Source organism: Acanthisitta chloris, unplaced genomic scaffold, assembly GCF_000695815.1.
Source record: "Acanthisitta chloris isolate BGI_N310 unplaced genomic scaffold, ASM69581v1 scaffold1613, whole genome shotgun sequence".
Classification (NCBI taxonomy): domain Eukaryota; kingdom Metazoa; phylum Chordata; class Aves; order Passeriformes; family Acanthisittidae; genus Acanthisitta; species Acanthisitta chloris.
In genome coordinates, this window is record NW_008663016.1 from 89,569 (window position 1) to 101,824 (window position 12,256).

The following is a 12,256-nucleotide window of genomic DNA, read 5'->3' on the forward strand; positions in this document are numbered from 1 at the left end:
CTGAACTGGCCAGCAGATATATTATTCAGTTAGGTCATCCCCAGGCCAAGCTCTGACTGTTATACAAGAATCTATCTTGAGAAAAAAAAATAGCCTGGGTGTGATGTGTAAAACACAGCAAGCTTGTGCAAGCCTGGAATTTCTACAGCAGCTTAGCAAAGAAAGTAGAGAACATGTTTACAGAAAACTGAGGAATATTTCATGTAAGTGTTATTCTGATCTCTTGTCTATTAAAATCAGCAGTAGTCATTTCATTTCAGGGGAAAGGATCCTGTGTGGTACTGCATAACATACAGTGGGATCTTGTTTTGCCCTACCTGACACTATTTTCTTCCATTCATATATATTTTTTGCTTGCTGCAGGCATATATGATGTGTAATTTCGTGTGGGAGTAAATACAAATCCTGATATACTGCTTGTGCATTTATGAATGTAAACATTTTCTTTGAAAAACCAGCAAGAATTCCAGTATTTCATCCCGAGTCTTAGCAAAGCAAGTAGAGAACAGCCTAGAAAATATCAGAGGCAGTGTCATAAATCAATATAATTTCACCAATTAGTTAACAACCTTTACTGAATTTCTGTGCGAATTAATAAATGGCAGGCTGGGGGTTTGTGTTTGGTTTGATTGTTCAGCTGGGTGTTTTACACTTCTAACTAAGCACAGAAATAAAAGTGGAAATGGTTTTCCATCAAAAGAGATTCCTTTAAAGTTGTGAAAATTAGACTTATTATAAAGACTGCGTAAGACATTCAGTCAAGTTACTTTTAAGACCTATTACAGTAGCTTCTAAAACACTCAGTGTATACATCAGGGATTGTTGTAGCAGTTTTATTTATCCATACAAAGATAGACTGATTACTATGGAGTTACTCATGAAACATTAATAAAGCACTATGTTCAATGCTAACATGATTATGGTCTGACCTCGGCTATGGTACAAAGGACAGAGGCAGAAAGTGTCCCTGATAACATTACCCTAATGCTGAGCTCATCAATCATAATCTCCCAGTTTACCAGGAAAAAAACCCCACACATAAAACCTTCCACAGATGTGCATCTGTAGTCCTACTCAGCCTCTCAGTCCCCACAGACTCAGAGCAGTCCTGAGAGCCAGAAATAGAACAGATTCAGTCAGTAAGTCAAGCATGTTAAATCAAGGCAGGGAACACCACTGTGAAACACTGAAGCAGAATTTTTATAATAAGCATTCTTTAGTTTGGAAACAAAAGATGCAAGATTGTGTAATTCAAAGTTAATTATAATGATATTTTCATTATGGCTTATGCACATATTAAATTACAAATTACAGTGCTGAGTAAAATGCATTCACTATAAATTGAGAGACTAAATGGTGTCCTGTTTTTGTTATACATATTTTGTTCCTATTACATAACTGTTACTAAGATTGAATTTTTTTCTGTCTCTGAAATGATTTATTTGCGCTCTTCTGCTGCCAATTGCATTTTTGTACAGTTCCCTGGCTATTCAGAAGAATGCATAGAATTTCATAATTAAAAAGCTTCTTGAATAGTCATTAGAAACATCTATTATGAAATCTCTGTGCTATGAGGATCTGGAAGATTTATCTTCTTCTCCTCACCATTCAGCAGCAGTTGACATTTCTACCAGATAAGCAGTAGATAACACTTGATATTACTTCCTCAGTTTTGTTTTGTGTTTTTGTGTATTGCCAAGATTAGTTCTCAATACAATTAGAATGTTTTGAGCCAAAAGGCATTTCAAACTAGTTTGAAAACAGCAGTGATTTTTTTTTGTGTGAACTTGCTATCTTGCTGAAGGATCTTATTTACATCCTGGAGATGCTTACATAAAGGATCAGTTTCTGTGCAGACATCCCTGAGTATCCCAAACCTGTATAATGTACTTCTGTGTCACTTTCATTAAAATATTGCTTGGCTTAACTGAACATAACTAATTTCAGATGCCAGTAATACCTGCTTTATTTGATAAGGAAAAGTAAAGATTTTACTCCAATAGTCAGTACAAGAAATGGTAAATAAGGCAGAGGAATGTTGGGTGGAGACAATCGGTGTATGCAATAGCTCCAGAGGAGCATGGATGTGAGGGGAGGGAAGAAACACTGCTCACAGGCTGAAATGGCCAATGGTCTGTTATTGAGCAGATCTGTAAAACCAGACTGTCTCAAGAGTAATTCTAAGAAAATATTTTTAAATACACAAGATATAATTTAATAGTAAGATACTGTGGAAGGGGTTTTTGGAAACACAGGCAGCATTTAGCTGTGGAGGTGTGGGAAGCAAGTCAGGAACTGCAAAAATAGGAGGGACAGGTGCAGCTGTGGTCCAGATGAGGGGGAGCAGCAGAGTTTTCCACTTCCCTGGTGACACAAAATACCTGGATAGTACAAAGTATTGTGTTAGAAAGAGGTTGGAATAGCATATTTTATAAATCCACATAGTGCACATTGCAATAAAAACTACTGCCTCCTACTGGAATTGCCGTGGAAAGTAATTTTAACATCAAATTAGGATGAAAGCGAAAGTGTACAGTGTTCATACTGCATAAAGGGCTATAGTGCTTGTTCCCAGGAAGGAGTATCTTTGTTTATATTAGCTTTATTTAGTTCATACATACACTTAATAATACCTACTTCTGTTTTACATCAGCTCGAGGTCATATTTTCAGCCTGTGGAAGTGTGTACATACACTTGCCTTCAAACACACAAACCCTCGAGGTCTGTGGAAGTGTGTGCATACACTTGCCTTCAAACACACAAACCCCACAAAATATGTATACATTAGATGTATAATGCTTGCAATGCTTGCAATTTACCTATTAACAATAAAAATTACTCTGCTGAAAGCAATAACATGAGAAACTCCTTCCTCAAAACAAAACCCATGAAAAAAATAGTGTCTGTGATGTTGCTATTTGAAATGTGGAAGTGTGTGCATACACTTGCCTTCAAACACACAAACCCCACAAAATATGTATACATTAGATGTATAATGCTTGCAATGCTTGCAATTTACCTATTAACAATAAAAATTACTCTGCTGAAAGCAATAACATGAGAAACTCCTTCCTCAAAACAAAACCCATGAAAAAAATAGTGTCTGTGATGTTGCTATTTGAAAATGAAGCTACGATAACAGTGCTTCAAATAAGCTCAGTTTGAGAGTGCCTGAAAAAACTGTTTTCTGTAGATTTTAATTATAATAGAAAAGAAGCTGATGTTAGCTCATTTCTGTTTAACAGTAAGAATTTTTAAAACCATAAATTATTGCATTATTATATCAGTAATAATTACTATTGCTTTTAAAAAATAACAAATCCTTATATTTCATATTAAAAAGATGCTCAAAAAATTAAAGCCCCCAAAATGTTCTTGAAAAATGCTGTTCCTAAGGACCATCACCAGCCTATTTTAAGGATGTTATCCTTATCTTTTTCTGCATGTTGTTACTACTGTACCTACAAATTATCTTTAACACAGAAAATTCCCCTCACCCTATTCCCTACTGAGCATTGCATATTCTTGAGAAACCAAACGATGTACTGTTGACAGTGAACAGCTCATAAATTTTCAGGAGGCACTTACATGGAGTGGGAGCAGCCTGTGCATTAGAGCAAATTAGGGAGAGCATTCTGCAAGTATCGCATGAGTAGCATTGCAGACGTACTTGGGAGAAACACCAGCAAACCAGGTCAGAACCAACATAAGCTTTCTCCTGACTAAAATGAATTCAGGTTATAAAGCACAGATCAGGAGTCTTGTCCACACTGAGGGCCTTGTGGGACTTCGTAGCATTTTGGTGGCCTATTCTTGAGTGCACCCTAGCTATTGTTCATGCCCAGTGCCATACCCCACAGAACACCCTGATCACAAGGCCATGAACATGACACACCACCCATTGCAGCCTGCAGCTGAAGGCTGTGTGGCACTACAGCCCAGGAAGAGCCATTCTCCTTCACAGTACTCTCCATCTTCTGCTCTGGTCTCTACCCCAAATCCTGCACCACATCAGTCTTACACCACACAGATACCACTCCTTGCCACCAACATCTTCAGATCTTCCCTGACAATTATTCTTTCAACTTCCAATTTTGTATGGCATTCTGAAATTTATAGTTCAAAATAATTAAATTCCTTCATTACAGGTTTCCCCAAAGTTTCGTCAGGAAACTAAGGTTCTTCCCCAAGGAACTAAGGTCACCAAGGTTATTTAAAGAACCATTAGACCTATAAACATGGTATAATAAATCTGTTTAAGGAATTGGAGACAAACACATGATATGCAGCTTCTAAAAAGTAGCTCATTTAATAAGCTGTTAAAGAACCATTAATCCATGTGAAACAGAAGTTGTCCAAATCTGTCACGGTCAGTAAGACCTTCTCTGGAATGACAAGCTGCTGAGTAGAGGCTGGTTATGCAAGTGGAAACTGCCTCAGGGAAACAACATAGGTGTTCAATTCTCCTAACTCTTCTAATTTTGAAGGTCAAAAAAAGTATATCCCCCATCATGAGCAAGACTGACAAACTGGTAACAACGGACAAGGTACTCAATTTTTTTGCCTCTGCCTTCAATGGCAACCTCTCTTCCCATACCTCTCAAATGATAAGACTGCAAGATGGAGACTTGGGGAAAAAAGTCCCTCCCACTGTAAGGGAAGATTAGATTTGTGACCTGAGGAACTTGAACATAGATAAAAGTCTATGGACCAATAGAAAACTCAAGAGGTTCAACAAGACTAAGTGCAAGGTCCTGCACCTGGATTGAGGCAAACCCTAGTGTAAATACAGGCTGGGGGATGAACAGGTCGAGAGCAGCTCTCCTGAGAAGGACTTAGGTGTGCTGGTGGATGAGTCTGGATACGAGCCAGCAAAGTGCTCCTGCAGCTGAGAAGGCCAACTGCATCCTGGGCTGCATCAAAACCAGCATGGGCAGCAGGTCAAGGGAGGTGATGCTGCCCCTCTACTCCACTTCTGAGACCCCACCTGGAGCACTGCATCCAGCTCTGGGGTTCTCAGGAAGGACATAAACCTGTTTGAGTGGGTCCAGAGAAGGGTCACGAAGATGACTAGAGGTCTGGAGCACCTTTTCTGTGAAGAGAGGCTGAGAGGGATGGGGTCATCCAGCTTGGAGAGTAGAAGGCTCCGGATGACCTTATTGTGATCCTTCAGTACTTAAAGGGCGCCATAAGAAAGACGGGGACAAACATTTTAGCAGGGCCTTTTGAGATAGGGCACGGGGCAATAGCTTTAAATGAAAAGAGGGTGGATTTAGATGAGATGTAAAGAAGAAATTTTTTACAAAGAGGATGATGAAACACTGGAGCAAGTTGCCCAGAGAGTTGATGAATGCCCCATCCCTGGGAACATTCAAGGTCAGGTGGGACAGAGCTCTGAGCAACCTGAAGTATTTGAAAATGTCCCTGCTTATTGCAGGGGGTTTGGACTAGATGACCTTTCAACCAAAACTGTTCTATGGTTCTGTGACTCTAACACCAGTGAGAGAATATTATATGATATAATGGGTGAAATATGCTTATTTAACTCAAGCACTGATTTTTTTCAAATTTACTGTCCCACCTTTGAATAGTTTAGTTTTGGCATTTTCCAGAAATACTCTCAATATTCTAGAAATAACAATGCTATTTTTGAGCAAAGGAAATGCCTAATAATTTTTTTGTTAATTACTTCTTTATAAATAAGTAATAGATACAGATGAAAAGAAACTTTAAATATGCAGAGTTCAGATGCTTAAGTGAACAGTTAGGCTGCTCGCTTTAAGTTGATTTGAAAGATAGGCTTTAAATTCTATTTTAAGTTTTATTGCATACAAAAAGAATATTAAAAATTGAGCATTTTAAAGTAAGGAAATTCTTTATTTGTGGTTGCTGTGGCATACTTAATTTTATTCTTGCATGCCAGCATCCTGCAGTCTAAATGAGGTAAAAGTCCTATAAAAAAAGATCATATAGGATGATGTAGTTGCTGGCTGTGTCATGTTGTATGTACACAATACAACCTAATTAAGGGTTTAACATTTCTTAATTATTTATTGGGAGGTATGCTTTGAAAACAAATAGTTTCATAGCATTTAGTATTAAGCAGTATTAATGCTATTTAAATAATATTTCTTGCAATATGCATATGACAGCCTCTGATTTTTAAAAGGAAATAACAAAATTTATATGGTTGTCTGCAACATTTCTTTATCGCTCCTTATGGCATGCTGAAGTTAAGCCCTTGAAAACTAAGCTACATGACAGCTATTAAGCCTGAACCTTCCCATCCATTTTCCTCAGAAATAATAGTCACTGGTTTTGACAGAAAAGGGTCCAGTTTTCCACCAAAGTACAGAGAGTTCCTCTTCCACGAGGAGCAATACAGGGAAAATGGCTGAGGAATGATTGCATGATGACCCAGCAAGCCAGAGCCACGTGGCTTGCCCTAGCTGAGGCTATTGCTGCGTGTGGGGTGGTGAGCAGGGAGCTGCTACCAGTGAGCAGTGCATGGTGCAGTATTGCAGTGTCTGATGATCAGTTCTGAAGCAGGCACCTTTTGATGTAAATGAACAAAATTAAAACTCTTTTCCCAAAGTTTTATCTCTTTGTAAAATCTGAACTTTTCTGGGGCAGACATGAAACTCTGTCCTAGCTGGGAAGTATTTGTGCTGAGTAGTGGCACTGTGATAGAAACAATGGAGGAATTAGGATTTCTCAGAGGAAGGAAAAAAAAAGCCAGGATACTATCTTAAATACACAGCAAGTCTTTATAGGAGAATGATTTGTGTATCCAGGTACAGCCTCATGTGAAACTAAGACAGATAAACTGGTAGAGGGCTAAGGAGAAACTGTATAATGCCTTCAGCTTTTAAAAGTCTCAGTTCAGGCAATGATATATACTGAGGATGCCAATCATGTCTGATAAAGGCATATTGATTGGATCAGGCTCAATGGTAATACTATCATCATTTCTTCTACCTGGAATTAATCGCTTTCCACATGCTAAGCAAAGGAATAGCAATCCTTGAACCCATTTTTAAACTAGCTAGTCATGTCTTGTGCTTTTGCTAGTGAACCAACATAATGTCAAAAATGAGTGTGAAAACTGCTTTTCTCCTTTGAGAAATCAGTCACAAGATACGTTTTGCTGATACAGCTTTTTAATCCTCAAGTATCCACTTTATATTTAAGACAAATTAGAGTTAGTTAGAAAAGCAGCTGAAAGAGTTGTTTAAAATTTCTTCCCATCAGTTTTTCTTGGCAAATTACCTAACTTACTTGACAAGCCAAATAATTGATAATTTAAACACTTGCAGCTAGAAGAAACCCAGTAGCTGAGAGGAAAAATAGCATGATGTAAAGGTGAATGAAAAAAGAATATATTTTTAGTGTTTCAATATAATTAGTTATATTTTTAACCTTTCAAGAATTTCAAATATCTCAAATAAGACTTAACAGAAAATCTAATTAATCTGTTATGTTTTCTCAATTAATAGAAAAAGGTAGAACACAATTTAAGCATGAAATTGCAAGATGGAATTTACTTCCTAACCCTGAATTTCACTTGCAGGCCCTGGAAAGCGAGTTTGTATCATGTCAACTTCATCAATGGATTGACCTTATATTTGGCTACAAGCAACGAGGGCCAGAAGCAGTGCGTGCACTCAACGTTTTCCACTACCTAACATATGAAGGCTCTGTGAACCTGGATAGTATCACTGATCCTGTCCTCAGGGAGGTAGGTGTTTACTGCCATTTCATTCTAAAAACTGCTGTCATCTCACAAGAAATGGTGCTTTTTCCATTTTTCACTGCCAGAGAAAATTGGTGTGTGTGACTTGATACCGAATTTAGGCCCTGGGTGACTTCAGAAGCAAGTGTTAATAAACTAGCAATAAAACAGATGTCCCTAATATATTTAATAATCAGTTATGATGTGGTAAATTATAATGCACTGTGTGTTCTATAATATATAGTCTGCTATTTTGTATCATTTACTTTTATTAAGTTTACTTAGTAGAACTGAAAAACTGAAATAAAAAATGCATCATAATTAGAGGGGGAAAAATATCTAACCTTTTCAGCCAGGTAATGTTGGTGAGAATATGTTTCTGAGAAAGAATGTATTTGCTAGAGTGGCAGTAGCAAATATTCAGATTACTTTTGTCTTAATTACATAAGGTGTAATCAAACCGTTACCAAAATAGAAAATATTTGTTGTGCTTACAAGTATTAGTGTCTGCATATATGTTTGCATGAAATATAGATATGTGCACATATATGCAAGTATTTTAATCAATAAATTTAAAAAAATTTGTTCTAGATATCCTGATGCATGTTTCTTTCCAGTGACAGTATATGTTTTTAGTAAGATTATTAATTTGAAGGATGATTTTCTAATACCATCCATTTGTTGGCTAAAACAATTGAAATTTGGTGAAAAGTGTGAAGAAGCAACAGCTGCTAGATGAGTACCGCTGTGATGAAGCTCTACACACAATCTTCCATTCCCCCAGATAGCTGCCATCTGCTGTATGCAAAACAGTAATAATTTATACATTGCCAGGCAATGGGGTTTTGTTTGTTTGTTTGTTTGTTTTCCAATCTCAGAGACAGAAATCTACAGATTTCAGAAAGAAATAGATTCTAGAAAGCGTTCATATTCAGCCAACTACTGAGTTTTGTCATGTTTTTTAGCAGTGCTTTGCTGCATCTGGTTACATTTGATGCTTTTTGAGGATCAGAACTGAAAAAAAAGGCATTCAGACCCCTGGATTTCATTTCATGCACTGCAAAGCTCAGATTTTCTAAACAATATTTGATTAGTTTTAAGAATGACCAGAATTGCTTTGATTGCCCTGCCTCAAATATTTAAGGTTAACATCTACATAATAGTTTTCTGATTTTAAAACTTTGAGCATGAGAAGAGTCATGCTCTTCTGGAGATACAAAGCAATGTCTTTTAAAGTACAAAACAGGTGTCAGGCACGATGAATACAAGGGATTTGCATGGCTTAAGGTCCTGATTTGCATAGACAGACTACTGTGTCTTGACTTCAAGGGTCTACTCCCACAGGGCAGCTTGTAGGATTGAGGTCTATCTGTCTGTCTGTGCACCTTATTTAACATCTTATGACATGATGAGACTCTTCAGTTCTCCTGTGGCTCTACTTACATGCATAACTTGTCATCTGAAATTTCAAAAAATTCATGGAGATGTTTTTGTTCACTTGTACATCTAACCCATGCCCTTTCAGTCAATAGCACATAAACCTCTTCTTAGGCTATTTACACCGTATAAACTTCTAAAAGCACAACTTAATCTTCATTGCCACAGGTTAGGTGAGTAAATAAAATTGTTAGCAATGAGAGGGCAACATGTCTAGAAAAAATGAATCCTCCTAGTTTTTGTTATATATGAAGTTGTTGTTTTGTGGTTTGTCATAAGAAGGTTAAAAAACCCTTTTAATTCATTTTTAATCAGAAATTACAGTACATGTGTAAATATGGGCAGATTTAGACCTGCCTTCTGTTTCCCAGGGCTCCATTCATGCAGCTAGCAGACCAGTAATGGTCTGGACAGTAATAAAGCATTTGACATCTTGATGATCTAGTACTCCAGGTATTTGGGTGTCGTTTCTGTTACAGGTATATATGCTCTATCTAAATTGTTTTGTTGGCTTTTTTGTTGTTGCTTGATTTGGGTTTGTTTGGTTTTTCTTTTACTTTTTTCTGGCTTTTGGTAGATGTTCCAGAAAATAAATAAAAAGCAAAAAGACATTTTAAAAGCCTCTGAAGACCCCTTATAAATGCAGAAATGTAAGGATAGGAACATCAGTACCCTTAAAAAAAAAAGTGATAATTGTTTATCATATTTTACAGTGGCAGGTGGCGGTGTCTGGCATCTTAACCTAGAAGCACTGCAATTCAGAATTAATTGCACTCTGCAGTGATCCAGGAAAATCTCTCGGTATCCAAATGCTCTTGATGTGTATTTGGTAAATAAACTGAAACATTTTGGTTCTGTTTCACAGAAGATGGTGATTGTTCCCAATAAATGGTGGTAAAATAAGCCACTCAATGCAACCTTATTGTCAGCAGCCATTATCAGACCGATGGGCTTAAGTGTGGCAGTAACCTCCTCAAACTGTGGCCGTAACTAATTTCATGTTGAGCCGAGTCCCAGCAGAATCTATCCAGTGAAATGTCTCCAAATAAAAAAAAAAAGAAAAGCCCTCCTATTTAGCTCTGAGCTGATTGAAAGACATAATTTTAAAAGGCAGAGCCCCATGACCTCTTTATGCTATGCCTTGGCTCTTTCACTTTCACCCTTTGCTTGAGCACCTCATTTAACCGCTGAGGAACATGTTCTTAGCTTTCTGTGAAAAATGGTAACGAAGTCACTTCGGTAGCTATCTATCTGGAAAAAATATTCATTGGTGGGACAGCTCATTCCTGCCATTCCTTACATCTTTCTCACATGCGTGGGGAAGCCCTGTAAGAACTCCATACTGTTTAACATAGGAAAAATGCCCATCCTGTGCTTTTGTTCTGTTTGGACTTATTTAGTAGAAGATTTTCCATCTGAATTGCCTTCAGGATTTTCCATGTTGAAAATTCATTCTCATTGTAACCAAAATGCATTAAGTTTTAGATTACTACAGTCTACAAAATCACACACATCTGCCCCGGTAATAACTCTTTGGCAATTTAAAGTCTGCACTGGATGGATAGAATAAACTGATTTCATTTCAACATACTGATTTTTGATTTTTCAAGCAACTTTGTAATTTTCTGATACCATAAAAGATACTTGATCGTGATAAATTATTTCAGGTAATGATGAGCAACATGAAAGTGCTGATTTTCATGCTCCACAGAATGTATAAAATGGAATTTTGTGGGTTTGATCTTTTACGATTAGAAATTGGGAAGTGTCCAGTTCCATCAGTTCTAATGGTCTCTCTTAGTCTGCACATTGCAAAATTGTTTTCATATTGTAATGAGGAGGAGAAAAAATGTGTAACAAAATAAACATTTTTCAGGCCCCAAACTATTTTTTTAATTATTATTTCAACCTGTTTTATTCTATTGCTAAGTGTTTCCATTTTTAAAGTAAAAGCAGTGAGGTGAAAGCTAAAACTTGAAGAACAGCTTAAGGATATTGATTCATTCTTACTTGACAGGTGAAATAATGGTTGCAGCACTAACCACAGCAATTACAGCATTAAAATGTCAAGAAATTAGAGGTCAGGATAACAGATAATTTTCTTCCTTTTGTCAGATTAAAAATTGACATTCTTTGACAGCGCAGGATTTCTGGCTAAGAAAATTATGACAGCTTAACTCATCTTGTACTTGTAAGGCAGTAATTGATAATGAACTTTACCATGACAGTCTTCTCCTGTGGAGAAACATGACAGAACATCCCTGGTACAAAGCCTGTATCTCTTTTTAATATGTAAACAGTAGTTATATTGGACATTAGATGTTATTTGGAATTGTCTTTACTGTTAGTTTACATCATAATCCAAATCCTTTCCACTGGACAGACTTGGCCGACTTCAGGGGGTTGATGCTGAGAATGCTGATGTATAAAGAACAATATAGGAAATGTGGTTTATTTATTGTGCTTGGATGTACTGGTCCACTTCACTGTTAAAATATAGTTCCTCCCCTGGTTTTTCCTAGAATGTTTTTAGATTTTAGGAGCCTCTTTCTTTTCCTGAACACCTGGAAATCTGGACACTCAAAAATCAGTAGAATTGTGGGGGTTTTTAGGTTAGGAACTCGTATGACACAAAGTGTTGTGGCTGAAGGGGAACAACACAGTCATACTGGTCATTAGAAAATGCAACAGATGAGATAAAATTATTTTTATTATCTGATTTTAATTTGCCACCTTGTAGATTAAACGCGAAATAATCAAGTGGGCAGTGTAGTGCATAGGATGTTGATCACGCATAGTACTGAAATCACATCTAGTGTGCAGAAAAGTACTATTTCAGATTTTCAAATTATTTTTTTAAAAATCATAGCCAGATCTCTGTTTATTTCTTTTTTAGACTTTCACCTTGTTTGTGATTAGAAATATACTGAGAAATCATTTCAGCTTTTGGCTTGCCCTAGACTCTAGGCTAACTTTGTGTCATCCCTGTGTTGAGTCACAAATCCAGTTTTGTAGTGCAGTAGAGCGACTTTGCTGCAATTGCTGCCTCTGTAGCAAACACTTGCATCCTCCCAATCCAGCAGGAA

The 12,256-nt window shown here is 37.0% G+C and overlaps 1 protein-coding gene across 1 annotated transcript in view; it reads left to right on the plus strand.

The window, feature by feature from the left end:
- Nucleotides 1–12,256, plus strand: part of LOC103798536 (neurobeachin-like) — a 101,768-nt gene that overhangs the window by 47,125 nt on the left and 42,387 nt on the right. Inside the window, 1 exon segment of the mRNA XM_009070808.1 lies at nucleotides 7,572–7,739. Within this exon segment, the coding sequence (XP_009069056.1) occupies nucleotides 7,572–7,739 (168 nt within the window).